Raw genomic sequence first — 27,716 nt, forward strand, 5'->3', positions numbered from 1 at the left:
GCTCGTGGTAGTGGTCTCACTCGCCTAGTGTTCATACCGACACCCTCTTGGAGGTGAGCGAGTCAGTTATACTGACCTTTTTCTTTATTTTATTTATTCTCATTTCTCTGGTATTGTGTTCGTACCATTTACCTAGAAATAATAGATTAAAGGATATTTCGCGCAGCGACACGAGCTGAGCCCAGAAATTTTCAAATCAATTATCATGAATATATAATAAATTTATGTAATTCATAACTTTACACTGATGTTTAACTATTTATTTCAAAATTATCCAGCGCACTCTTCTTCTTTCCTCCCGAAAAATCGCACGTTTCCTTGGACTCAAGAGCGAACGTCGTCATCGTTTAAGATTGTTGTGGAGAAAGTGTCCCTGCATCTATGGTTGTGTGTGGTGTGTGGATTTAACACATGAAATGGAAAGTTTATTGCCACAAGTGACTCCGTAAACATTGAGATGGGGTCAATCTTCTGCACATAAGATGTTTTGAGTAAAAATTTTGAAAGCGTCACGGACGTAAGTTTGCACTGCGCATGGCTAGACTGTCATTAACCTCTGTTTAATCTTAAATTATGACATTATTTTGTACTTTGGGAGAAAAATCTTATTTTGAGAGGAAAGTAGAGGTCTCGAGGTGTTGCTTCCATGACCGATGACTTGTGACTCGTGTCCATCTCTGGTGTCAGGACGTATTAAATAACTTTTTCTGGAAGGTGGGTCAACAAGCGGGCAAGATTGGCCCAGGTAGGCCACTCGGTTGTTCCCCCTAGACCTTAGCCTTCTATGGGGCCTTAACTTAAGACTAAGTGAAATGAGATACTATATTTTATGATGACATCTCAGTGATTGACTGAAAGGCTAATGTTAAGTTTAGGGTGTAAGTTTCGGTATATTCAAGTGTCTGTATGATCTCTTTACCGTAGGCTACAGGATGCCTGTATCCTGGCCTACTTTATCCTAAGACTGTCTGGTTCAATGATACTGTATGATTTCTTAATGATCTCATGGAAGGTTTGGGTGGCAATTTAATCTGTAACCTTAGAGCCTAGGCTAGGCTATAGCCCTATGTCTTAGGTTATTTTTTCAGTTGATCAAAAGACGAGAGTAGAGGAGGATTTATGTTACGAAATTGGTGCAAATAGCATCTATCACCAGTTTTTGTGGTTTCTTTTTACAGGTATTCTCCTACTTACGATGGGGTTAGGTTCCAAAAAACCCATCGTTTGTTGGATAAATTGTACCTGGAATGTAACCTAGCCTACACTGGGGTAATTAGTACCATCCTTACATATGTGGTAGCCTAGTCTATGATACACTGTATACTCTATGCATATGTGGTATAGTAATTATTTAAATCAGCTAATTCTCTAGGGTCGATGCTGATTGACTTATGATAATTCACTACAAAGAGAAATTGAATAGCACTAACAAGAGTTTGCCTACCGTATACTATGGTATATTGTATACATATACAGCACATTATATACTACATTTACATTATAGTAATTATGTATGTTAGCAAATACTGGAGGGTCATTGCATTCTGATGTATGATAATTTTGTACAAAGAGAAATTGAATAAAGAAAGAGAATTTGATCATATGATAATTCAGTATTAAAAGAAATTGAACATGAAACACTAATCAGATTCAGTACGACATGTCATAATTGAACGGTGTAAGGCTGCTGATGGCTACGTATAATTGTAAAATACAAACATAACACATATGCATCTTTTCATTGAATCTTTTTAAAAGTTATATATAACTTCAATGTAACCAGTAATATCATATGTATTCTCATATTATTGTATTGTAAAATACTAAGATAGTGGTCATTGTTTGGGTTTAGAAATCAGCTGATGGCAAATATGAGTTTATTTCGCCATATCCAAATCAATTCTGAGTATATTTTTTTGGTAGTTAGAGTAAATCAATATCTAGATACTTTACTTATATGGAACGAGGTCATTTGCTCCTACTAATACAAACCCTCGGTCCTTTACATCAGGAATTACTTTCAGCAAAGCTGGAAAATCAGTTGTAAGAGAATAACAACAAGGTAGTTAGGCAGTAACTGCTTGTCCGATGGGAGTCCCGCCCGACGTAAACATTCCACTTTGCTTTTGGCCACCATCATGTGCAGACGTTCTCTCTGCCCGCTTCAGTCGTCAGATTGTGAGGGCATTCTTTTTTGCTTTTTTGTTTATGAGTGTGTTGTTTTGTTGTTTGCCTGATTTTATACAATGCAAACCCAAAACTTAGATAAGCCTCTTCTCCCCCCATGTTTACCCTGGAGTGGGGGAGCAGGAAATGCGGAGGTTTCGCTTGAACGTGTATGATGATCCTCACACCCTTTGCGCTAAGTGCCGAGGACGTGAGTGTAATCAAGATAATCCCTGTGATACGTGTATCTCTTGGTCGATGGAGTAGTGAGTGAGGTACGAGGGGAGGAAGCATTTACGGGGGAAGTCTTCCAGGTCTTCTTCGGATGGCTACACCTCCCCGTCGACTCCGTTGGTGGCTAACCCTTTGTCTTCCTTTCTCCCTCTGCGTAAGCTCCCCTGTCTTGCTCTTTCCCCTTCGGGGGAAATATCTCCTTCCACCTCGCTTGATTCATCAAGTGTAGAGGAGGGGGTAAGCATGCTTACCAGAGATGTATTTGGGAACTACTCGCTCCGGAGGGGATCCTTCTCTTTCGGGGCAAACAGTTCTCCCCACTAACCCAATGTTAGGAACAATCGTTTGCCGATTGTTCCCTTGGCTGATTTGTTCCCTCTTTTGTTTTTAATTGCTGGTGAGTTGACGTCTGTTTGGATGGCGTCACAAACTTCGTCAGTCAGGTTCTGGAGGGAGAAAACAACCAGTCATGGTTCTTTTTGGGAGGGCAGAACAACAGTCAGGTTCTAGAGGGCAGAACAACTAGTCAGGTTCTGGAGGGCAGAACAACCAGTCAGGTTCTGGAGGGCAGAACGACCAGTCAGGTTCAGAGAGTCAGCGCAGTTATTGGCAGCAGAGCAGCGGAGAGTATCTGAGGACGAGTTGGTGGTTGTATCAACCCTGTCTTGATCGTCCAGCATTCGGGAGGAAGGACTCCATCCACTGTAATCTGAGGACGAGATGGTTGTTGCATCAACTCTGTCTTGATCGTCCAGCATTCGAGGAGGATGCCCATATTGTTTCCAAGGACGAGGTGGTTGTCGTATCGGCTCTGTCTTGATCGTCCGGCATTGGACTGTTGTCCTCATTGTTTGAGGAAATGTTCCCGTTTTGCTGTGTATCAGTATGCCGCTTCAGTGTTCATTTTAATTATGTATTATGCTGCCTATTTCTATTTAATACATTTACAGATTGTGTATTTTTCATGACTTTGTTATTGTAGGGTGGATTTTATTGATTCTTCGACTGGTTTACATATTATTATTGTTAGTTGATTATTTTTTGTGTCTTTGCCACCCAGAACTTGACTCACTGTAGTTTATGTATTTAACTCTTGTAAATAAATTAATTTTAAGGTAACTTTTTGGTTTTGTTATGCTACTCCCTCCTTTGTTTGTCACCTGTCGTCAGTCATTACAGCCCAATTGCTTATTATTTTTAAGAACCTGTCGATCTCGAGAGTCGAGATCGTAATATTGGCGACCTTAGGCCAGGGTTGGTTCTGTTTTGGCTGACGGGGGTGTGGCAGCATCGGGGAAGAGTATTTTGTTTGTAAAAAAAAAATTTTTTTTAATAATAATTTTTTTTTCTGTTAGGTGGGGAGGTGTTAGGAACAATCGTTTGCCGATTGTTCCCTTGGCTGATTTGTTCCCTCTTTTGTTTTTAATTGCTGGTGAGTTGACGTCTGTTGGGCGGCTGGCGTCAAACTTCGTCAGTCAGGTTCTGGAGGGGGCAGAACAACATCAGGTTCTGGAGGGCAGAACAACCAGTCAGGTTCTAGAGGGCAGAACAACCAGTCAGGTTTCTGAGGCAGAACAACCAGTCAGGTTCTGGAGGGCAGAACGACCAGTCAGGTTCAGAGAGGCAGAGTCTTGGCAGCAGAGCAGCGGAGAGTATCTGAGGACGAGTTGGTGGTTGTATCAACCCTGTCTTGATCGTCCAGCATTCGAGGAGGACCTCCATACTGTATCTGAGGACGAGATGGTTGTTGCATCAACTCTGTCTTGATCGTCCAGCATTCGAGGAGGATGCCCATATTGTTTCCAAGGACGAGGTGGTTGTCGTATCGGCTCTGTCTTGATCGTCCGGCATTGGACTGTTGTCCTCATTGTTTGAGGAAATGTTCCTGTTTTGCTCTGTGTATCAGTATGCCGCTTCAGTGTTCATTTTAATTATGTATTATGCTGCCTATTTCTATTTAATACATTTACAGATTGTGTGATTTTTCATGACTTTGTTATTGTAGGGTGGATTTTATTGATTCTTCGACTGGTTTTACATATTATTATTGTTAGTTGATTATTTTTTGTGTTTTTTCCCACCCAGAACCTTGACTCCACTGTAGGATGTATGTAATTTAACCTCTTGGTTAAAAAATAAATTAATTTTAAGTAACTTTTGGAGTTTTGTTATGCTACTCCCTCCTTTGTTTGTTTCACCTAGTCGTCAGTCATTACAGCCCAATTGCTTATTATTTTTAAGAACCTGTCGATCTCGAGAGTCGAGATCGTAATATTGGCGACCTTAGGCCAGGGTTGGTTCTGTTTTGGCTGACGGGGGTGTGGCAGCATCGGGGAAGAGTATTTTGTTTGTAAAAAAAAAATTTTTTTTAATAATAATTTTTTTTTTCTGTTAGGTGGGGAGGTGTTAGGAACAATCGTTTGCCGATTGTTCCCTTGGCTGATTTGTTCCCTCTTTTGTTTTTAATTGCTGGTGAGTTGACGTCTGTTGGATGGCGTCAAACTTCGTCAGTCAGGTTCTGGAGGGCAGAACAACCAGTCAGGTTCTGGAGGGCAGAACAACCAGTCAGGTTCTAGAGGGCAGAACAACCAGTCAGGTTCTGGAGGGCAGAACAACCAGTCAGGTTCTGGAGGGCAGAACGACCAGTCAGGTTCAGAGAGGCAGAGTCTTGGCAGCAGAGCAGCGGAGAGTATCTGAGGACGAGTTGGTGGTTGTATCAACCCTGTCTTGATCGTCCAGCATTCAAGGAGGACCTCCATACTGTATCTGAGGACGAGATGGTTGTTGCATCAACTCTGTCTTGATCGTCCAGCATTCGAGGAGGATGCCCATATTGTTTCCAAGGACGAGGTGGTTGTCGTATCGGCTCTGTCTTGAACGTCCGGCATTGGACTGTTGTCCTCATTGTTTGAGGAAATGTTCCTGTTTTGCTCTGTGTATCAGTATGCCGCTTCAGTGTTCATTTTAATTATGTATTATGCTGCCTATTTCTATTTAATACATTTACAGATTGTGTGATTTTTCATGACTTTGTTATTGTAGGGTGGATTTTATTGATTCTTCGACTGGTTTTACATATTATTATTGTTAGTTGATTATTTTTTGTGTTCTTTGCCACCCAGAACCTTGACTCACTGTAGTTTATGTATTTAACTCTTGTAAATAAATTAATTTTAAGGTAACTTTTTGGTTTTGTTATGCTACTCCCTCCTTTGTTTGTCACCTGTCGTCAGTCATTACAGCCCAATTGCTTATTATTTTTAAGAACCTGTCGATCTCGAGAGTCGAGATCGTAATATTGGCGACCTTAGGCCAGGGTTGGTTCTGTTTTGGCTGACGGGGGTGTGGCAGCATCGGGGAAGAGTATTTTGTTTGTAAAAAAAAAATTTTTTTTAATAATAATTTTTTTTTTCTGTTAGGTGGGGAGGTGTTAGGAACAATCGTTTGCCGATTGTTCCCTTGGCTGATTTGTTCCCTCTTTTGTTTTTAATTGCTGGTGAGTTGACGTCTGTTGGATGGCGTCAAACTTCGTCAGTCAGGTTCTGGAGGGCAGAACAACCAGTCAGGTTCTGGAGGGCAGAACAACCAGTCAGGTTCTAGAGGGCAGAACAACCAGTCAGGTTCTGGAGGGCAGAACAACCAGTCAGGTTCTGGAGGGCAGAACGACCAGTCAGGTTCAGAGAGGCAGAGTCTTGGCAGCAGAGCAGCGGAGAGTATCTGAGGACGAGTTGGTGGTTGTATCAACCCTGTCTTGATCGTCCAGCATTCGAGGAGGACCTCCATACTGTATCTGAGGACGAGATGGTTGTTGCATCAACTCTGTCTTGATCGTCCAGCATTCGAGGAGGATGCCCATATTGTTTCCAAGGACGAGGTGGTTGTCGTATCGGCTCTGTCTTGACCGTCCGGCATTGGACTGTTGTCCTCATTGTTTGAGGAAATGTTCCCGTTTTGCTCTGTGTATCAGTATGCCGCTTCAGTGTTCATTTTAATTATGTATTATGCTGCCTATTTCTATTTAATACATTTACAGATTGTGTGATTTTTCATGACTTTGTTATTGTAGGGTGGATTTTATTGATTCTTCGACTGGTTTTACATATTATTATTGTTAGTTGATTATTTTTTGTGTTTTTTCCCACCCAGAACCTTGACTCACTGTAGTTTATGTATTTAACTCTTGTAAATAAATTAATTTTAAGGTAACTTTTTGGTTTTGTTATGCTACTCCCTCCTTTGTTTGTCACCTGTCGTCAGTCATTACAGCCCAATTGCTTATTATTTTTAAGAACCTGTCGATCTCGAGAGTCGAGATCGTAATACCCAACTTTTGCTCCCTCAGGTATGTCTGACTCCGCAGTCAGGGATCAGCAGCAGGCATGGGTGAAGCTTGGGTTGCCTGGCACTCCCTCACTCCAGGGGCTGATGGATCATTTTCTGTCAGCCCCTGTGACTCATGGAGTAGAGTCAAGGACTACAACTACCATTTCAATGCCTGTGTATTTGGCACCACCTCACTTGGTATATATGCAGCACATAACCTCGGTTACACCTGCTGCGGTAGTATTGTTGGTGCTGCATACTTCAAAGGTGGAATCTTTTCTACCTCCCCCTCCAGGCTATGCAGTCCTTCCTCCTCCCCCACTTGGGTATGATCGTGCTAAAATATCACCCCTTGATCTTTCACCTGTCTGTCCCCATGCCTGCTCCCCCTGTTCTTGACCGTGTGAGTGCTGCTGTGGAGTCGGCGTCCCTGGTCCAGGCTGTTCTGGAGCCAGCTGCTTCAGTGGGGCCCTGGATGGGGGATTTGACTGCAGTGCTGAGGAAGCTTACAAAGAAGGAGTCAAAGAAGAAGTGAAAGGTGTCGTCGTCTTCCTCCTCGTCTTCATCTTCGTCATCATCGTCTGCTGCCTCCTCCACTTCTTCTTCTAAGGCTCCTCCACTGAAGAAAAAAGCCTGTCTCCCCTCCCAAGAAGTGTCGTTCTGGAACTTCTAAGGGTCTGTCTCCCCATGCTGATGAGACAGTTGGGCCTTCCGCTGGTCCTCCCGTTCTTTCAAGAATGGGAACCGCCTTGCCACCCTTAGGGGCGTGCATGGCGGGGACCGCAGGTGTACATGCTACCGCAGGTACATCTGCCCTTAGTTCTGGAGGTTCTGCCTCTAGAACTGGAACCATCTCAGGTGCTTGTTCGCGAGTTTCCCTGAGTGTACGCTCGCCTACTGTTGAGCATGCAGCTAGAGTCGACGACGCTGAGTCCGCTCACCATTACAACTCGGACATGGTGCGGGGAGAAGGTGAACGACGCTCAGGTGACTTCCGTCTTGCTGATGACCGCTCGCATAGGAGGCTATGCTTTTCTCCCTCTTATGAATTGGTCCAGAGGTCTGACCATTGGTCTTGCAGTTCTCACACTCCGATTAATTGGACAGAGGCTAGATTTCCCCCCTTGCTCTTACAGTCAGGGTGGGAATCTTGGTTTAGTGAATACCAGTCTGTTCACATGACTCAGATTCCTCCCACTAATCAGTGAGTCTTCCTTATGTAAAGGACCAAGCGTTTGTATTACGTGTAGGAACAAATCACAATTTTAGAAAGTAAATTGTATTTTTCCTAATTATACAAACCTGAGGTCCTTTACTATAGGCCCACCTCATGCCACCCCTCAATCTGTTCCTGGGCCTAAAGTAAAGTGGAATGTTTATGTCTGGTTGGGCGACTTACGACTAGCAGACAAGTTACTGCTGAAAGTAATTCCTTATGTAAGGGACCTCAGGTTTGTATCGTTAAGAAAAATACAATTTAATTTTAAAAATTGTGATTTTTCATTATACAATGTGTTCTTAAGTCGAAATATGACTTGAATATATATCATGAACTAAATTATTTTCTTTGTAATAGATTGCGTTAGGACTATGTTTATTGTGTAAAAAAAATAGCTTCCATTCGCAAATTTCACTTGATTTCATTGTGATAGGCGTTTTACATCTTTTTTCTTTAATCGGCGTGAAAACAACGGTAAAATGTGTTCTTTCATGCCAGGTACTTTTGATTAAAATAGTTTTCAATTGATTTTATCTACAGTTGTGTTTAATGACATCAAAGTTTATGGTTTTTTATCCTTGTTGCCAATGCACGATAATACATAGTCATTAGCAGCTTGAACATTGTTTTCTCAGCTTCAGCTACAACTTGGAGTTTAAATTTAACATTATATTACCGTGCCGATCTTTTATCCATAGCAAATAAAATTATTACATAGAAATTTATTAGTCCTTTTCTACATAACGTCACTTATAACATAACCACAGTAATTGTTTACTATCGTATCTGATTCGGCTATACTTAGCAATAAAGTAGTTTCTTGTTCAGTTGTTCATGGCTGTACACATTCATGCAACGAGTATAACGCTAAAACTTTTTATTTGAGATGAATCTTACCTACTATTAAATTTAGCTATATTTCCCCGCCGATTAGGTGAGTCGGCATTCAAACAAAAAATCAAATGGCTGCCTGGATGGCTGCCTTGTTTACCTGTTCTACACCAGGTGTGTTTCGAATGTTTTAGCTCTTGTCAGAATTCTCCTTGCCGCCATTGCGGCTAGGCGATTGTTGGTATTCTATGAAGTTTGGCTGTTTTACACCTGGTTATGGTATTGTAATTTCATTTTCCTAGGATATCTTCCACCAGAAGCAAAACCAATAACATCAGGCTATGTAGGAATGTTGAAATTGGAAGTTGATCAACATTCGGTTTGTACTTGCTAGGGTACAGAGTGTGATCTTGAACTAGTTGATGTGAAGAATGTAGGGAATTGTTCTGAAAAATTTATGCCTGAATATTTCAGATATAGGTAAGACAGAAAACTAATAGATTGCGAAAGCAATTAGTCAGGTCAGAACTTAAACCTGTCAGGCTATCCCTACTCAGACTAGGTATTTTGGTAGCGCTAGTATTGATTTCCTTTGTAGCTCCACCTTCTGCTCCCCATTCGGTTCAGGAAAAGCGTAACTAGAAGTTAGAACATAACATTAAACCTATTTTTAGTTCTAATAAAAATTAAACTCACTTCGTGACGGGAATGTTCCGAATCCCTCCATAGTATGCGCTCTTTTTTTGCATTCCCTGTTAGAAGTAAGGTGTTGGTCCCCTCGTCTGAACGTAGCCCGAGCCTAGGACTGCCCTGTGACAGTTGGTGATGTCCGCTGCTAGGGAACCAGGTCGGTTCTCAGGACACTGGGGTTTTGTGCCCTCCAATACCTACTTTGCCCTTTTCATGATCTGAATCTCGTTTAAAGCGTTCACCAAAGGACCGTTAAAGCGATCGCCTAAGGACTCGTAAGCATTCACAAAGGACCATTTCAGTAAGCGTTAATGCTTCCTTCGTCCTCTCGTCTTCAACACCTAGTTTGAGGTGTTAGCATGTATAGGTTTAATAATATATAGTACAGGCGGCCCACGGTTAAGGGTGCAATCGCTTAGAGGCGGATCAGTTTTACGGCTGTTGTCAAAAATATTCATTAAAAAAATATGACATTTTAAGGTATTTTTACGCCACAATTTTTGGTTAACAGCGCCGTTATGTCTAACGAGTTCATACATTTGTAGAAATGCCGTTCAGACCATAAAGGTTATGCAAATGATATTAACACATTTTATGGAGAGTTGTTACATAGGTATTAGGGTAAAATATATGCCTCTGATGCTGTTCTATGCCGAAAATATCGAGTTACATAAGTGCAAATTTAGCTATGGATGTGTCGATTGATAAATGTTCATGCATTTATATTTAAAATTTGTATTAAAATGTATTATGTATAGGGTATTTCTATTTCTGCACAGAAATATGATACAAAGGCAGCTTTTGAACTGCCCTTCATGTTATCAAAGAGGATGTTTTTTCATGTTCTTTCTTGTGAGCCGCCGCCTGCCGCTCTTCTGAAAATATCGAGTTAAAAAAAGTGCAAATTTAGCGATCGATGTGTCGATTTTATAAATGTTCATGCTTTTATGTTTAAAATGTGTATGAAAATGTATTACGTATAGGGTATTTTTATTTCTGCGCAGAAATATAGTACTAAGGCAGCATTTAAAATTGCCCTTCTCGCTATAAATATGTTTTTTTTCATGTTCATTCTAGTAAGCCGCCCCCTCCTGCCACTCTTCCGAAAATATCGAGTTAAAAAGAGTGCAAATTTAGCGATCGATGTGTCGATTTTATAAATGTTCATGCTTTTATGTTTAAAATGTGTATGAAAATGTATTACGTATAGGGTATTTTTATTTCTGCGCAGAAATATAGTACTAAGGCAGCATTTAAAATTGCCCTTCTCGCTATAAATATGTTTTTTTTTCATGTTCATTCTAGTAAGCCGCCGCCTGCCACTCTTCCGAAAATATCGAGTTAAAAAGAGTGCAAATTTAGCCATCGATGTGTCGATTTTATAAATGTTCATGCTTTTATGTTTAAAATGTGTATGAAAATAATTACATAAAGGGTATTTTTATTTTTGTACATAAATATGATACAAATTAAGGCAGTTTTTGTAACTACCCTCCACGTTGTCAGAGGATGTTTTTTCATGTTCGTTCTTGTCCACCACTGTTCCTAAAATGCATGGTGTTATTTTATTAATTTGGGAGCTAATTATAACTCATTTTGTTAATGAAACTTCAGCTTTTTGTTATAAGTTCTTATGCATTTATGTTTAAAATGTGTTTTCATACAATCAACTTACCTGTCAGATATATACATAGCTAAGACTCCGTCGTCCCCGACAGAAATTCAAATTTCGCGGCACACGCTGCAGGTAGGTCAGGTGATCTACCGTCCTGCCCTGGGTGGCAGGATTAGGAACCATTCCTGTTTTCTATCATATTTTTTCTGTCACTTGGAATGTAAACAACGTTTGCAGTTCCTCCTGACTTGATTTTTGGATTTCATCGCCATCGATCTTCTGGGCTATCTTTTGCAGGGAAGTACTGGATCTTTGGTTCGGCATACGCATATTAATTTGTTTTGATAACTTTGGCTTCGAAAATTTCGAAGAATTGTTTACGTGTAACTACCGAACTTTTCGGTAGACAATCACATAGTTTGCAAGAAGGAAAATTTTAATATTTATTCATAATAACGTGTAGTAAATGTTAGAATTGATTGAGCTAACTTCCTTCTTGACGATGTAAGGAAAGAATAGTTACGCTTCCTTTAGAAGTTTATATAGCTCTCGTACTAACGAGCAGTTAGAGCATTAACATTACTAGTAGTGTGGTATCCTCATCTCCTTCTTACTTCACAGAATCTTCAAATTCATATTGCAATTTGAAGACAAAGGAAGGTAGCTCTAAATACGAGCTATTGAAAGGTAAGAAGTGATTTTACTGTTAGTGCAGTGGAGGGTGCGTTCTGTTCGGCTCTGTTTCGCTCCCAGGCCTAGACCTCTTCCAAGCTCACATACCCAGAGGAGAAGGAAAGTCGAAAGCCTTACGGAGGTTATGGAGAATCCCCACCGATCAGGCGTCCCTCGGCAGGATCTGTAGATCGTCCCAGACTGCCAAGTTCGCCATTGGAAAGGCGTCCTAATTAGTAGAGGGTGCGTTCGATCGGCTCTGTCTCGCTCTCAGGCCTAGACCTCTTCCAAACTCACAAGCCCAGAGGAGAAGGAAAGTCGAAAGCCTTACGGAGGTTATGGGAGAATCCCCCACCGATCGGGCGTTCCCTCGGCGGGATCTGTAAAACGTCCCAGACTGCCAGGGATAGCCATTGCAAAGGCAGCCTTTAAAAAGTGCGTCTGTTCTTCCGTTTCTTCATCTTACATCCGAAAAGACGAAGAATGTACATGTTAGAAGTTCGGACGATCTGGCTCGTTCTCTGAATAAGAGAACACTGACTCACTGAGCGAGAGGCTGAGAGCCAGCCAGCAAGCTAGCGCGAGCCACGTTCCAAACAGCCAGCAGCGAGCCGCATTCCAACAGACTAGCGCGAGCCGCGTTCCATCAGACTAGCGCGAGCCTCGTTCATACAGATAAACGCGAGCCGCGTTCCAGCAACTGAGTGAGAGCCGCGTTCCAGAACTTTTTCTTGGCGCAAGGCGCCTTCAAAGAGAAAACAGGCGGCTTAACTAAGGAGCCTTATAGTAGAATGGCAATGAGAAGGATGCTTCCATTGAACGTTTTCTGGCAAGAGGCTCGTATAACAAGACTAGAGGCGCTCGGATCTATTAGGGCGCACGGGACCTTCCACGCAAGCGGAACGTTCCAGGAGCGAGTCTCCTTTCTAGCGTGCGGAACATTCCAGGCGCGCGGAACTATCCAGACGCTAGGCGCTAGGCGCAAGGATCCAGACGCCAGGCGTCAGAAGATTTCAAAAATCTTCATTAGAGAGAGAGGTCAGTCGCGAGACTCCTCTTTGAATTTTTAACTTGAACAACTTTCCCCTGGCAAATGTGCAAGATGTCGCACAGGCGGCCGTTGCTTTTGTCAGAAGGATTCTGATACTAAGAGAAGCCCCTTTTCATTATTCAGAAGACTCCTTTGTTAGGCAGTTCCTCTCAATGCGGACTCTCTCCTTCATCCATGTCTTCCTGTTTTGAGGAGGCAAGAGCTTTGGGAGTTTTTCTTAATAAGATCTCATCGATGTTTGGGTATGATGGCGGATAGAAAATATCTACTTCCTTCCGTAAACCCTAGTGATGAACAGGAATTCTGTCTCTTCCGCGATTTATGAAGAAATCACGAAGATTTAAAGAGTTCCTTGATTAACTTCGTTCCTTAAGGATATATATATATATATATATACTCTTTCTATCGTTCTATTAACGAAAAGAACGAAGATAGTAGAAGGTAGTAGAGTTTCTGCTGTATGAGAATACGATACGGTCAATTCATAAACACATACCGTAGTTACTTCTTTTCTGTGCAACTCAATTACAAGTATCCTTCTACGTCTTTCCTAGGAAGGACTACGCTTAAAGGGATTGTTAAGACTACACCTACTTAGCTTCTAGATTTATCGAAGTCTTGTTTCGCTTAAATATGCTTTAATAAGAACTTCCTGAAGTTCGATAATAATTTTATTAAATTCCTTTATTAATTGGAGTAGCTGGCAACTCTGGAAGAGTAAGCGGGGACTGCTTTCGCTGAGAGCCTGAGACCAACGCAGTACGCCTATGCCAGTTACTGTCAGTACCATGTAGGTGTCAGTCATGAGCGGTCGGGCGAATCTCTCTCTCTCCTGCGGGAGGGAATAACTTTCCGTATCTTTCCCCTACAATCGCGGTCTTAACTTCGGATTGAGGGGATAATTAAGCTAACATAAATAAATATTGTATGCCTTTTGCTAAGAAGCTTTCAATAAGAGAGATAGTACAACCTTTCAATGCGGTTTACCGTAGGTAACATTATTAAAGGATTCTATCGCAGCAGAACATTATATTATGTAATGCTCTCAGGCTTACGAAAGCATAGCTTATTAGAGTACCTGCTCAGAAGAAGATGGATGAGTCGGATGGGAAACATTCTCTTTGGGACAGAACTTGTTTCCCTGAATGGACTATACTACGTATATAAAGTTTTTTCCTACTAAGAACGGAATTAACGTGAAAGGATGTCGGGTACCATAAAGGCACAGCTGTTCTGGCACATAACATAAAAAGAATTAGAAGAAAGCGCCAGTCTGGCGCAACGCGCCAGAAGTACCAACCTGGCGCAATGCTCCAGAAGCGCCAGCCTGGCGCAAAATTTGCGCCAGAAGCGCCAGCTGGCGCAGTGAGCCAAGAGCACCATCCAAGATTTTTTCGTTTTAGCGAGTTATTAACCTAGGAGTCCAGTAGACTCTCGGACACCAAGCTCGGTAACGGCAAGATTCGTTCCTGATTTCGTTACCCATTTAATCACTTAGGCCATTTCCACGACACTCTCATATCGCATAGAGCATCGAGAATCTCTTTTTTCGCTCCTATTCGCGTTAACAAAGAGATCCTTCTCGATCGACGATAATAACTGTTAACATGTTTAACATTTATTGGGAAGAGTTGTGAGAAGACGAACAGGCTTCCTATAGACTGCTTCCTTTTCCTACTTCTCCCCCGATTGAAGATGACGTGGGAAAAGCTTCAAGGAAGATTATCTTGCCAGTACAAGAGCAACTGGCCTCTTTGGTGGGAGTGTTAGCGCCTCGTAGGAAGGACGTTGCGCTTCCAATCAAGAAGTCTCGTCCTCTCTCCCCTGCGAAGCGAGAGGCGTCATGCAGACGTGAAGCTTCCACATATCGCAGAGGCTTCGGTTTCGAGAGCGAGATCGGGAGAATCTTACGGAAGACACGTAACGCCAGAGAGACGTGAGACGTCGTCAAGACATGAATAGTCATTTAAAGCTGCTTTTAGACGCGAGGCTCCAACCAAAATTTTGGCGCCAGTTAGGACGCCTTTTGAGAGCGAAGCGTCTTCCACGAGGCGTCATCCAGACGTCAGCAGCCACACAAACGGGAGGCGTCAGCCAGGACGCTTGGCTGACTAGAAGCGTCATCCAAGCTGGAAGCGTCATCCATTTATGGAGAGAAGCCTGGGCTGTTGGCGCCTTCCAGGACTATTAAAGCGGGGAAGAGGAAGGAATATCATTCCCTTAGCCCCTCTCCTTTTAGGAGTTTGTCTCCTCCAGAGGAAAGACGTACTGAATTAGCAACGGAGACTCATCTAGACCCCGAGTTAGAAGTAAACTCGGAGGAGGAGTTTCAAGGAAGAGAAGGACTGTCGAACTATAATGTTTTGACAGCCTTGCTTCTAGAGGAGTATGGAGACGACTTGACTCCTGCCTCTCCATCCTTCTCCGCGCTCTCTTTTCTCGAGTGCAAAGACGAAGTAAATCTTCGTTTTTTTTTCTTAGAATGAAGCCCGCCATTTCGATGAAGAGGGCTCTTCAGTCTTTAGACTCTTGGATGAAGTTGAAGAAGGTGTTAGTTAGAACGGTCTTCTGCATGCCTCCAGCGAGACTAGCTGGTAAAAGAGGCATTTGATATCAGACGGGAGAGAATAGGGGTATTTCTCTTCCGTCTACGTCAGAAGCGGACTTTTCGACCTTAGTTGACGCTTCACGTAGACAAGGTTTGAACTCTGCCCGTATAACTTGGGGCATTTCAGAACTGGACCATCTCCTCAAGGGACTCTTTCATGTATTGGAAGTTTTCAACTTCTTAGATTGGTCCCTTGGGGTGATGTCCAAGAAAGCCCATGATTCTGAAGGACTCGAACCAGAAGTCCTTCTGTGTATTTTGTCTTGTATAGACAAAGCGGTTCAGGATGGCTCGGTTGAGATCTCCTCTTTGTTTGGAGCAGGTCTTCTTAAAAAGAGGACAGTATATAGTGTCTTTTTAACCAAAGCGGTCTCCCACGCTCAGAGGGCAGCGCTTCTGTACTCGCCTTTTTGTCTGACTTTTTGTTCCCTTCTCAGTAGTGAAGGACATTTCTCGTTCATTAACTGAGAAGGCGACTCAAGACCTTCTGACACAGTCAGTAAGGAAGAAGAAACCTGCAGACAGCCCCAAGAACACTGTCATTGTCTGATGAGAGAAAGACCGGGCCTACAACCTGACTCAGATGCGCTAGATGCGAACATATAGGACAGATAAGAGTGTCCGATGTGGACATTGCCAGACATCCTCGAGACTCTACCAAGCTCGAAGCTCCGGCAAGTGGGGAGGAGCCAACCAGGCGCGACGGCGCCAGGCAGGAGCGAGGCGCCAGGCAGGCGCGAGGTACCAGCCAGCGGCGAAGCTCCAGGCAGGCGCAAGGCGCCACTCCAACCGGGCGCAAGACGCCAGCCAGGCGCGAAGCTCCAGGCAGGCGCAAGGCGCCAGGCAGGCACAAAGCGCCAACCTGGCGCGAGACGCCAGCCAGGCGCGAGGCGCCAGGCAGGCACAAAGCGCCAACCTGGCGCGAGACGCCAGCCAGGCGCGAGGTGCCAGCCAGCCGCGAAGCTCCTGGCAGGCGCAAGGCGCCACTCCAACCAGGAGCTAGGACGCCAGCCAGGCGCAAGGCGCCAGCCAGGCTCGAACGCTCCAGGCAAGGCGCGAGGCGCCAGGCAAGCACAAAGCGCCAGCCAGGCGCGAGCAGCCAGCCAGGCGCAAGCCAGGCTCTAGGCGCGAATCTCCAGCTAAGACGCGAAGCGTCATCCAGATGCGAGGCGCCAGTCAAGCGAAAGGTACCAGACAAGCGCTAGGCGCCAACCAAGAGCGAAGCACCAGCCAGGCGCGAGGTTCCTGCCAGGCTTCAGGCTTCAGTCGGGTGAGATCCATTTCAAGAAAGCCCTGGTCTTCTTTGAAACATGGAGATCTCCTAAGCACTTCATTAGTGACTTGATTCCTTCAAACAGCTGAGAATTAAAAGCGCAGGAAGTGCGCGCTTTTGCAAATTCTTGTTCTTTACATAACAATATGTCATATAAGACATATTAGCTGTGTTGTACGGTAGAGGCAACTCTGTGTTGACTTCTCATTACACAAAGGATGTCAAGTTAACCTACGAGAGATCCTTCTCTTTTGGTTTATACGTTTCTGCGGATACGTTACTGGGATAAGGAGCCGACACTGATCCTTAACTTTGAGTTAAAGTTTTTTAACTTAGTGAAATTATTGGGGTTTTTGAAAGGAGTGTGGGGATAACTCTTTCCAATTTGAGCGCGAACCCTCGTGTTAGGATCAGGTGATCGGGATCGGTGTTGCGCTCCTTCATAAGGTGTATTGTCATATAAGTGGATCAGCACCCATTGACAAAGTCCTTTCAGGCTCTGCCGAGTAAGTGGATAAGACCCCTTCGGCAGACCCACAAGAACTCTTGGCCATAGATCACATATCTCGCTAAAGTTTCTTGAGGTGATGCAGACTACTGGGCAAACACCCACGAAGTCTACCACCTATCAGGTAGGAACCAAGGTTTTATTTATACCTACAACATATGTTGTTTACCTGTCTATTCCATATAGTAGCTGTCTCTTACCCTCCACCGAAGGGTGCCAATCAGCTATGTATATATCTGACAGGTAAGTTGATTGTATGAAAATGATATTGTTATGATACAATAAAGTTTCATACATACTTACCTGGCAGATATATACGATTAGGGCCCACCCAGCCTCCCCGCAAGGAGACAGGTGGAAGAGAAAAAATATGATAGAAAACAGGAATGGTTCCTAATCCTGCCACCCAGGGCAGGACGGTAGATCACCTGACCTACCTGCAGCGTGTGCCGCGAAATTTGAATTTCTGTCGGGGACGACGGAGTCTTAGCTATGTATATATCTGCCAGGTAAGTATGTATGAAACTTTATTGTATCATAACAATATCATATTAAAAAATATTACGGCAAATCTAAGCCAGTATTCCGCGAAGCGGCCAATGTTTTGGTTTGAAATCAGCTGATGGTGAATACGAATTTGTTTCGCCATATTTAAAGCAATACTGAGCGAATTTTCTTGCTTCTAGTTAGCATAAACGAATATCTAGATACTTGACTTATATGAGACAAGGTTATTTTTCTTTATACGACTTGTTTTTAGGTGGAAATATGAATTGATTATTTCTCGTTGTGATTGTGAACTAATTTTTTTTTTGTTAACAGATTACATTGGCAGCATGTTTTATTGCATAAAATAATTATGTGATTCCGTACGCAGTTTTCCTTTATATCATTGTAATACGAACTTTATGTTATTTATCTTATTTATCTTATATTGGCGTGAAACCAACAGTAAAATGTGTTCTTTCAAGCACAGTAGTTATGATTTAAAGAATTTTATCTCAATTTTATTTACAGTTGTGTTTGATGGCATACGTTTACTGGATTTTTATCCTTGTTGCCGATGCACAATAATAGTCATTAGCAGCTTGAACTGTTTTCTCAGCTTCAGTTATAACTAGGTTTAAATTTAACAGTATATTTCAAGATTGATCTTTGATCTATATTAGTCTTTGATCTATAGCGAATAAAGTTATTACATTAAGATATCTCAGTTCTATTCTACATAACGTCATTTATAACAACTACGGTAATAGTGTACTATTGTACGATGATTGAAATACAAGCGAAACGGATGTTATCCAGTTCGGTTGTACTTAGAAAAAAAAAGTTGTTTCTCGTTCAGTTGTTCATGGCTGTACATGTTTACGCAATTAGTATAACGTTAAAACCATACTTTCACCATTCTCTTTTGTTGTTTTTGAACTTATGTAACTAGAAGATGGGATGAAGTTAGGCTATTGTAATTTGGTCTCTCATAAAATCGGATTATCGTATGACTAATTATCATAACTTGAACACTACAGCTACCTGTACGCTGTATAAAACCTTATTATATCTTTACATACTCTAGACACCCAAAGGATTAAAGCTAGGCTTTTTTCACTTTACAGTATTTATAATACCATAATGTACTGTACAGTAAATTCTATAGTACTATACTGCATAAATATAATTTTACATATTGTGCCATTGCGGGATTTCGGCGCCGTTTGACTGGCCTAGGGCACTGTTAACTGGTCTAGTATTCCGAAAGGTGTGTGGCGGCTGTAGGCTTTAAAATCACATAACATCGAAAATCACTTTGCGTCGGCAGCCAGGAACGTAACACCTACCACTAACCGAGGGCTGCCTATATAGGTATAGACATTTTTTTGAGATGATAATGTATATGTAGCGAGTTTTACACATTTAGATATGTCGACTCAGTCGACTGTTTATCTCTCGTGTTTTGGTTATTCTAAATTCTCGTCTGCTAGAATATTCCTTTTTCTTCGTAATGCTCGTGTTTGTTCTTTGCCTGCTTTCTCTTCGGCTATCGGCAAATCTCCTACTACTGCTTCAATTAATGTTTCTCTTTCAAGTCTACACTGTCTGTAGTATCTAAAGTTCTCAACAAGTTAGATATTATTCTAGCTTCAGAGCTTTCTGAAGCTTCATATAAGAATGCTTTCAAGTATGTACGTTCGCTTTCGGATGAGGCGGGCGATTCGTTGTAACTCCTCTCCCACCACCTCCCACTGCTAGCGCCTCGTTTTCTTTCTCTCAGTCGACTTGTGCAGACGCAGTTGGCTCGTGCGGACTTGGCTGAGTCCTGAGTCTCTTAAACTGTCTTCCTCTCATTGAGTCGTGGTGGATGCGATACAGCACTCAGCTGCTGTCACCTCCTATCGACAAGTGTCGCATTTTGTCGCCAAGTGTTGTAGAGAAAGAGCAATCCTTTAAGCTCGTTTGTTTACCTCCTGTCGGTAGCTGTCTTCTCCCATCACCCGCTGGCAGAAGAAGAGTTTGATTGGAGTTGGAGGAACTTGTTTGGGCTGGTCAGCGTTTTTTGCAACATTACACCTTGCTGTATCCTCATTTTGTTGAGGGAAGAGGTCACTTAGAGAATACGTCTTGTATATTTCAGCGCCCTCTAAATTTTGGAGAAGAGAACCAATGCTTTCTCCTATTAGAGAGCATTTCGTAACTTTTCTTGTCCTCAGACGCACAAATCCCCCTTTGGGTCTGCTTTAGCTTGTCATCTTGTGTCTTTTAAAGTAGCGGAGAGCCGAAGACCTCCTCTTGCTGTTGAAATGCTCATTGGTCCTTTAACCGTCTTTAGTAGAAGTAGGAGGTTCGCTTTCTTTCTCTTTCCTGTGGGGAAATGAACTCAAGACTAACAGACATGCTGATGGAGTTTCAGTCTAGCTTGTTGAGTTATTACCTTTTACTTAGCTACGTTGCCTCGTCTCTGTGACTGCTTAGAGAGGTGGAGACACCAACACAGCAATTTTGTGAAGCCAGCTTTAGGGTTTGTCACCCGCAGGAGTTTTTAGCGAGGAAGGCAAGTAACTCATTTCTGATGCTACAGGGTAATGTCCTCATGCTTATACTCACTCGATAAGGGATTATCTATTGGTAGTCTTGTTTTATACCTTTCGGGGATAAGTGCAGACTCAGGTTCTGGGATATGGACAGTTGCAACCTCCTAACGTATGGATAGACTTGGGAGCAGTACGTTACATGGAGAGATGGTGAAGGGCAGTTGTGATTCTTTTTGGTTTCATCCACTGGTTTACTCTCCCTCTTATAGCTTCCTTTGTCTTCAGCAGAAATCTCTCATAAGGCTCTTTTTAGTAGGAGAGTTTACATAGAGGGAATGATGGGCCAAGGGTAATTTTTTAGGACAAGCTCCATAGGTAATTGGAGATATTCTTGGACGTTTGGAGACTGAATAACAGGAAGTGTCTGCCCACATACTTGTTGGTTTTCTAGCATGGTTTTAGTGCCTTTCCAAAGAACGGTGAGACTTGTGGTATACATGCAGAATGTATTCCACTTACCAATGCATCCACAGTCATGCAAGTTCCTTCAAGATGTTTTTACAAGAAGGTATTGCTGTTCTGTGCACTTTGTTTGGGTTAGTGTGCAGCCCTCTAAGTTATGTCAGGGACTTGTTGCCCATTGGTGGATGGTGTTGACTTTAGGAGCAAGACACTTCTACTGAATCAGTAATTCAAGTTGGCCAACTCTGTCAACCGTATTCCAAAGGCCAAGGACCTGTTGCTTCTTCTGGCCCAATTTCTATGCAATGTAAATTCTTTATATCCCCATTCTTATCTAGTGATGTGGGGATGATACTTAATTATGCATGTTTGTCGGTCAAGATGAATAGTCATGTGCTGCTTGAAGAATTTTATACCTGAAGGAAACTTCCTATACAGTAAGGGCTTTTCCTTATTTGGAAACATGGGCTCACTGTTAATCATGCTCAATTGATGTACAGTTTCAGCAGAAGAATTACGAATTACAAATAAAGTTCATTAAATTTGTAAGTAATCCAGAACCAACTTTGGCTCCAGGACTGTAGGAGGGGCTCTGTGACCAAGATTATTTTGGTCTTTTCCCTCTGTCATGCAACACAGAGTTTAACTAGTGTCATTACACTTTCATGTAATATAGAATGGCCAACACTACTGGTAAAACTTTTTAGACGTCAAGGCAGTGGAAAGACATCAGGATGCTTAGCAGGTTTATTTCTGGTCAGAAACAAAGTCTTTGTGGTAAGTTTGCTGCTTTTGAGTTAAATGAAACAACATATTGGTTTGATCATTCATTCTGTGGAAGGACAGTGTTTTAGCAATTGGGGATTCAGGAAGAACAAACTGCCTACAAGGGCCTTTACATCTGTCAGTTTGGCACTTGGTGTGGGATTTAAGGAGCACTCATTTAGACTTACTAGTATGTAGATGAACAGGGACATCCGAATGATTACTACTGCTTTGATGGCCCTCAGGCTTGAGCAGTGGATGTTTCCTTAAATTTGGCCTAATTCAGAGTCATAGGCCTGCCCCTCGTATCTACTCTGAATTCTATTGAGCAATTTCAAGTTCAAGAATTGCTTAGTGTCTCCTGTAGAGCCTCAGGGCAAATGATTTTCAGAATTTCTAATGCTCTCGGTAAATGTCTCATTCTTTCGTTGAGAAGAAATCAACTCTACCACACAATTCCCCTCCCAATAATAAGATTTTCAAGTTATCATAGGATCTGTCCTTAATTTTAAAACTGCCATGGCCTGGGGTCAGAAGTAGTGGTCTGTGTATTGCTGAGGGTGCCATTCTAGAGGAATTTTCAGGATCTGGAACCTTGTAGACGTCAATGTTTTCTGTTTAGAGATGATAAGACTTTTCATTGTCTACTTCAAAGGTTATTGTTCCATACATACTTTCCTCTGTATTACATTAAGTACTTTTAGATCTTGCTGAGGACCAGCACTGTAAGATGTTGAGATTGAAGCTCCTTCATCTCTATATCAGTCTCTCTCTGGAGTTTAGATGCGGGTCTAAACTTTATCTGAATTTACTGCAAAACCTTTTATTTAGCAGTGGTTAATAAGTAAATTTATTGTCAGCACCCTTCTTTAAGCTGGTGTAAAGGGAATGCTATTTTAGCTTTCTACTTTAAAGCTGAGGGTGATGTTAAGGTTATGCTTTACAGTGCCTTGTAAGAATTCCAATGTAACCCCTTAGGGGGGAAGAAGAGGAAACTTCTGCATCCTGTTGGGGCATTTAAATTTAAAGGTTAAACCTATAACATTTTTATCATCCTTTTAGAAACCTTGAACATCTTTGTCAAAGGTAAATGCTGGAAGAAGCAAAGTTAACCTTTGGTTTTATGGTTTTAAGAAAAACAGATGTTGTGGTAAGGTTAAGCCTGTAAGAGGCAAAAATCAACCTTTTGTTTTGTGGTTTTAGAAAACCTAGCTGTCTTTGCTAATGGTTAAGCTTGAAGGCAAAGTTAACTTTTTGTTTTGTGGTTTTAGAAAACCTAGAATGTATTTGTGAAGGTTAAGCCTGGAAGAGGCAAAGTTAACCTTTTGTGTTGTGATGTTTAGAAACAATAACGTCTTTATTAAGGAACACGAGGTCCTCTGTGACGTATTGGATAGGCTAGTGCATGAGAACTAGCTCCATATCTTCTACTTTTATTGAAGTTAAACATTCATAATGTGAGCAGCAGTTGTAACTTCATTTAGTGTTAAGTCAATTTGTCGCTCCAGAACAGGATTGATATGGCATAGTAGAAGTACAATTTGGTTTTTACCCGTTCACTACCTTAAGTATACAGAATTGTGTCTGAAAACAGTAAAGCCCTTAATCCACTACTAATAGTGGGTAGTCTTTTCCTGAACCGAAAAAAAGAGCAATTCTGCTCTTTTGTTTAAATCCTGGGTTTTAATATTGTTCCAACACCATATACAATCCCTCGGTCCTTTACATGAGGAATTATTTTTGGTGTAGCTGGAATTACGGCTGGAATTACACCTGCCCAGATGTAAACAATCCACTTTTCTTTCAGCCGTCTTCCGATGAAGACGTGTTTGTGAGTTCTTGCTGACTGGCCGTTGATCATTTTCCTGGTAGGATCTTTCATTTTTTATTTCTTGAATAAATATGTATATACTGTGTTAAATATTAATAATTGATTGAATTTAATAATTAATATGCAAACTCACTTTTTGTGATAGCCTTGATAGCCACCTTTCTACTTTGTGTTAAGGGTCAGTGGCAAAAGTATGCCAAAATCTTAATTATTACATACTTTCACCCTTTAATGTGAGGACAAGACATGTATTTAACATGAGGGCAAGACATGTATTTAACATGATGACGAGACATGTATTCATCCAAAATTTACGCTTACACTTGGGAATTACCGAGGGGAATTTCAGAGGTTTGTCCTTTGTTTTTTATTCTGATAATTCCTATTCTCCTTCATCCTTTCACTAGCTATCAGATGAAGAAAGAAGAGGGAGCGTGTGGTGTTGGTGTTTGGGGGATCTCTCATTTCGGAGGGCGGTGCCCTTGAATGTGAGAGGGGTCTCCTTATTACTTTAAGTCATATTTTCTTTATTTTACAGACTAACAGTGGTCATTGTGATTATAGCAGTATATGGTTGGATAGCTCTTCGTGTTGGTTATCCTAACCTTGGAATTGTACCTGTGACTCGTAGCATGCTGTGATATTGGTTCTCAAGTGTGTGTACTGATCCCCTGCGGGAAATCATATTCATTTACCACTGCTATCCTGGAGTTACGTCACTGGACAAAGCCTTCACCACTGCCCTGTGATGGTTAAATATTCCTGATGGTAAATATACCTCATCCTGTAGAAGCAGTCTCGCAGAATGTCGAGAAATCGAAGAGGAAGAAAGTTCGTCAAGTGTCGTCATCCTCCTCTTTGAGATCATCATATTTTCATCAGTCTCCACCCCTTCGACTCCTAAGGCTCCCTGCCATAGAAGGAGAAGGTAGTCTCCCCTCTTAAGAAGTCTCGTCACAGGACTTCCAAGGGTCTGCCTCCTCAAACTGAGGAGGCGGTTGGGTCTACCGCTGGCTCTCCCGTTCCTTCGGGGATGGGAACAGTCACACTGTCCTCAGGGCCTAGTATGTTGGGAGCCGTAGAAACTCAAACTTCGGTTCTCACTTCTGCTACTAGTCCTAGAGGTTCTGCCCCTAAGACTAGTTCCGTGTCGGGTGCTTGTTCGCGAGTCCAAGAGTGCACGTATATCTCCGGATTCGCATGCATCCAGAGTCGGTGACCCTGAGTCTTCTCACAGTCATGACTCGGGCATGGGGTGGAAGAAAGGAGTGAGTCACTCAGGTGACTTGCGCCTTGCCGATGATCACTCTCACAGTGATTGCTCAGTTCCCAGGGTTGTCGTGATGGTCCCGCAGGACCGTGCACGCAGAGACCGGTGGAGGCCCCCATCTGGTTCTATTGAGAGGCTTTGGCTTCGATGAGGACTTGGACGACTCGGAGGACGGTATCGGCTCTCTCCAGTCATGTACATGCTCAGCCCCAGCCAGACAATGGTCACGTTTGTGCGACCGACCGGTCTCGGTGGTAGCAGAGGCTTCGCCTGCTATACGAGAGTTTCATAACCCTTGGTGTGGCGTGATCACAAGCTCAAAAAAACAAGTGGGCAAAATCCCCCCCACATAAACTTAACCAATCCAGAAGCCAAACTCACCCTCAGTCACACTTTCCTCTTTACACTACGCAATACACGTAGGACAATTGACCTACCAACACACAGAACAAAAACACAAACACATGTACTCACCAAACTCCAGATACTCAGGGCTACACTGTGCTGTCTGCCGGTCGAGGTTGTGGAGATACCAACAACAAAGACAACAACCAAGAATCACAACCCACAACCCAACAAGAACACAACACCCAAGGACCACAACTCAACAATACAACAACAAAAAATGAACACAACCACAACTCAAGACCACTGCACAAACAGTCACTAACAAAACAAAACAAAAATCAACAACACAACAAGCCAACACACACACCCACTAACAACACCAAGAAATCACAACAGCTCACCAAAAACAACGCTCAACAACTCACAACCACACCAAGAAACCACAACAGCCTCCAACAACAACAACACCCCTCAACCACAATAACTCCGCCTCGACGAGGACTGAGACACGTCGGAGGATGGTATTGGCTCTCTCCTGGCAGGTGCACGCTCAGCCCCACCCAGGTCTTGGTGGCGGCAGAGGTTTTGCCTGCTGTACGAAAGTTTTGTAACCCTCCTCGGGAAAGCATTTTCTCCAGACAATATCACTTTCGTAGACTCGAGGAGCAGCCATCACTGTAGGTTGATGGCTGCCTGTGACTCACTTCTCCTGCTAGTTCCGCTAGCAAGGTGAGCGAGAGTCTCCAGTCTTCCTCCCCCATTCCCTCTAGTTCCTATTGCAACGCCGGGAGGGGCGAGGTGAATAGGAGGGATCCTGCAGAGTGCTCTCCGTAAGATTCAGCGTCGGGGGACTCTGTTCCTGGAGGGACCTTCGGGTCCTACCGGACGTATGCCCACGTCGTTGAGGGAGGATTTTATATGCCCGTTCCTCCTCGATCTTTACAGGAATCGAGGAGGGCCCCCACCCGATGATCGTCTGATGAAATTTGGTGGTTTTGCCGACCGCTTAAATTCTTTGGAATTTTTAGCACACACCGAGTGTTTTGGTCTTCTACAATCTGCAAACACTTGGGCAAGACAAGAATTCCTGGTAATTGTTACTACAATAACCGGGAATCTCGCCGAATGCTCGAATATCTTGGAATTTCTGGCGATTTCAGAATGTTATGGTTTTTCTGTAGTTTCTAAACACACTGTCGAGACAGACATTCCCAGTATTGTTATTACGAAAGTTGGGAGTCTCGCTAAGCCATTAAATTCCTTGGAATTTCTAGCTTTTGCAGGGTGATTTGGTTTTCTGAGATTTCCAAACACATATGCCCGACGATATTGCCCATGGAAGTGCAGCTGCTCTGTCAGGTCCTCCTTCCCATGTCGCACTAGGGCCTGCTGCTTCGGCAGTCGCCGCAGCCCCATCCTGGATGGGAGACCTTTCTGCTGTCCTGAGGAAGTTGGCGAAGAAGTCCAAGAAAAGAGGAAGGTTTCGTCGTCATCTTCTGCCGCCTCCTCCACTTCTCCTTCCAAGTCTCCCCAACCGAGGAAGAAGAAGGTGGTCTCACGCTCCTTAAGAAGTCTCACACAGAGACTTGTAAAGGTCTGTTTCATCATCTCAGTGAGACAGGTGGGCCTTCCGCTGGTCCTTCCGTCCCTCTGGGAACGGGAACCATCTCTCCTTCCTTAGGGAAGAAAAAGACGGGGACCGTATAGGTACCAGCTACTACCGGTACCACTGCTCCCGGTTCTGGAGCGAGAACCGTCTCGGGTGCTCGCCAGCGAGCTTCTCAGAGTGTACAGTCACCTGCTGGTGACCATGCAGCCAGAATCCAGGCTGCTGAGCGTGCTCACCGCCAGGACTCCAGCACGGGGCGGAAGGATGGTAAGAGTCACCCAGGTGACTCTCGCCTGACCGGTGATCATTCTCATAACGATCATCTGGTACCCAGGGTTGGCATGACGGCCCCACCGGACCATTCACGAGACAAGACTGGGAGGAGGTCCCCCAGGTCCCTGGGAGCAGCTTCGGCTGCTTCTGGAACCATGACACGTCGTGAGGACAGTGCTCGGTCTCACTGCATTGATGGACCGTCGATCACACCAGCGTAATCAGACGGTCCGAGCAGCTGGTAGCAGCTCAACTGATACAAAAGATCGACGCTACCGTCCTCGGACCAGCACTTCTCCACAGGGAGACCACTGGTCTAGACTGGCAGACCGGTCATCACTGCGGGTTGGTGATCGCCTGCAGCCCTCTCCATCCACTGGTTCTGCCGGTAGACAGACCAGGAGCATCATATCTGCCTCACCTGTCACTTCAACCTCCTTGGCGGGATACACGGGTAGAAGTGAGGCGACCAGGGGATATCGTGAGGAGTGCGCTTTTCCCGGTCCAGCCACAAGAGCCTATGTGTCCGGTTCAGTCTTAGAACCGGATAGGTCGTACGCTCAAGTGGTTAGAGGAGATCATGTGTGAGCTGGCAAGGTTCATCCTGCTGAAGGAAGAGTGTCTCAGGAGGGGCTCGGCCTGGATGGGCCTGACGGTCCGTCGCCTCAGTAAGCCATCGCCCCAAGATACAGAGAAGAGCGGGCAATAACAGTCAATCATCCTCCTCTTTTTTTTCCTTTACTTTCTGGTTATACCAGAATGAACTAGGAAATAAGAGGAATTCGGTAGAATCTACTCCTTGGAATTTTCGAACCCGAGAGACTATGTTTTTGGTTCAATCCTAGGATCTTACTGAACATATCAATCCGTTCAGGATGGATAGCACCAAGAGGTTTGAATGCCTCTCCAGTGCTACTGTTTTGGGAACATCCAGTTCAGCTT

General features: G+C 43.3%; 2 protein-coding genes across 5 annotated transcripts in view; both read left to right on the top strand.

Annotated features, from left to right (window-relative positions):
- The window catches only part of LOC135204407 (tigger transposable element-derived protein 1-like), a 35,612-nt gene extending 11,697 nt beyond the window's left edge, over positions 1–23,915 (top strand). The window contains exons 2-3 of the mRNA XM_064234620.1: positions 19,275–19,366; positions 23,813–23,915. Of these exons, the coding sequence (XP_064090690.1) occupies positions 19,275–19,366; positions 23,813–23,915 (195 nt within the window). The remainder of the gene's footprint in view (positions 1–19,274; positions 19,367–23,812) is intronic.
- LOC135204669 (zinc finger protein 239-like) overlaps positions 1–27,716 on the top strand; it is a 58,312-nt gene that overhangs the window by 24,006 nt on the left and 6,590 nt on the right. Inside the window, exon 2 of one of the 4 annotated variants that reach the window (XM_064234824.1) lies at positions 23,251–23,311. The exons of the other annotated variants lie outside the window; for them this stretch is intronic. The gene's annotated coding sequence lies outside the window, so the exon portion shown is untranslated. The remainder of the gene's footprint in view (positions 1–23,250; positions 23,312–27,716) is intronic. 4 annotated transcript variants of the gene reach the window in all.

This window comes from Macrobrachium nipponense, chromosome 47, assembly GCF_015104395.2.
Source record: "Macrobrachium nipponense isolate FS-2020 chromosome 47, ASM1510439v2, whole genome shotgun sequence".
Classification (NCBI taxonomy): Eukaryota; Metazoa; Arthropoda; class Malacostraca; order Decapoda; family Palaemonidae; genus Macrobrachium; species Macrobrachium nipponense.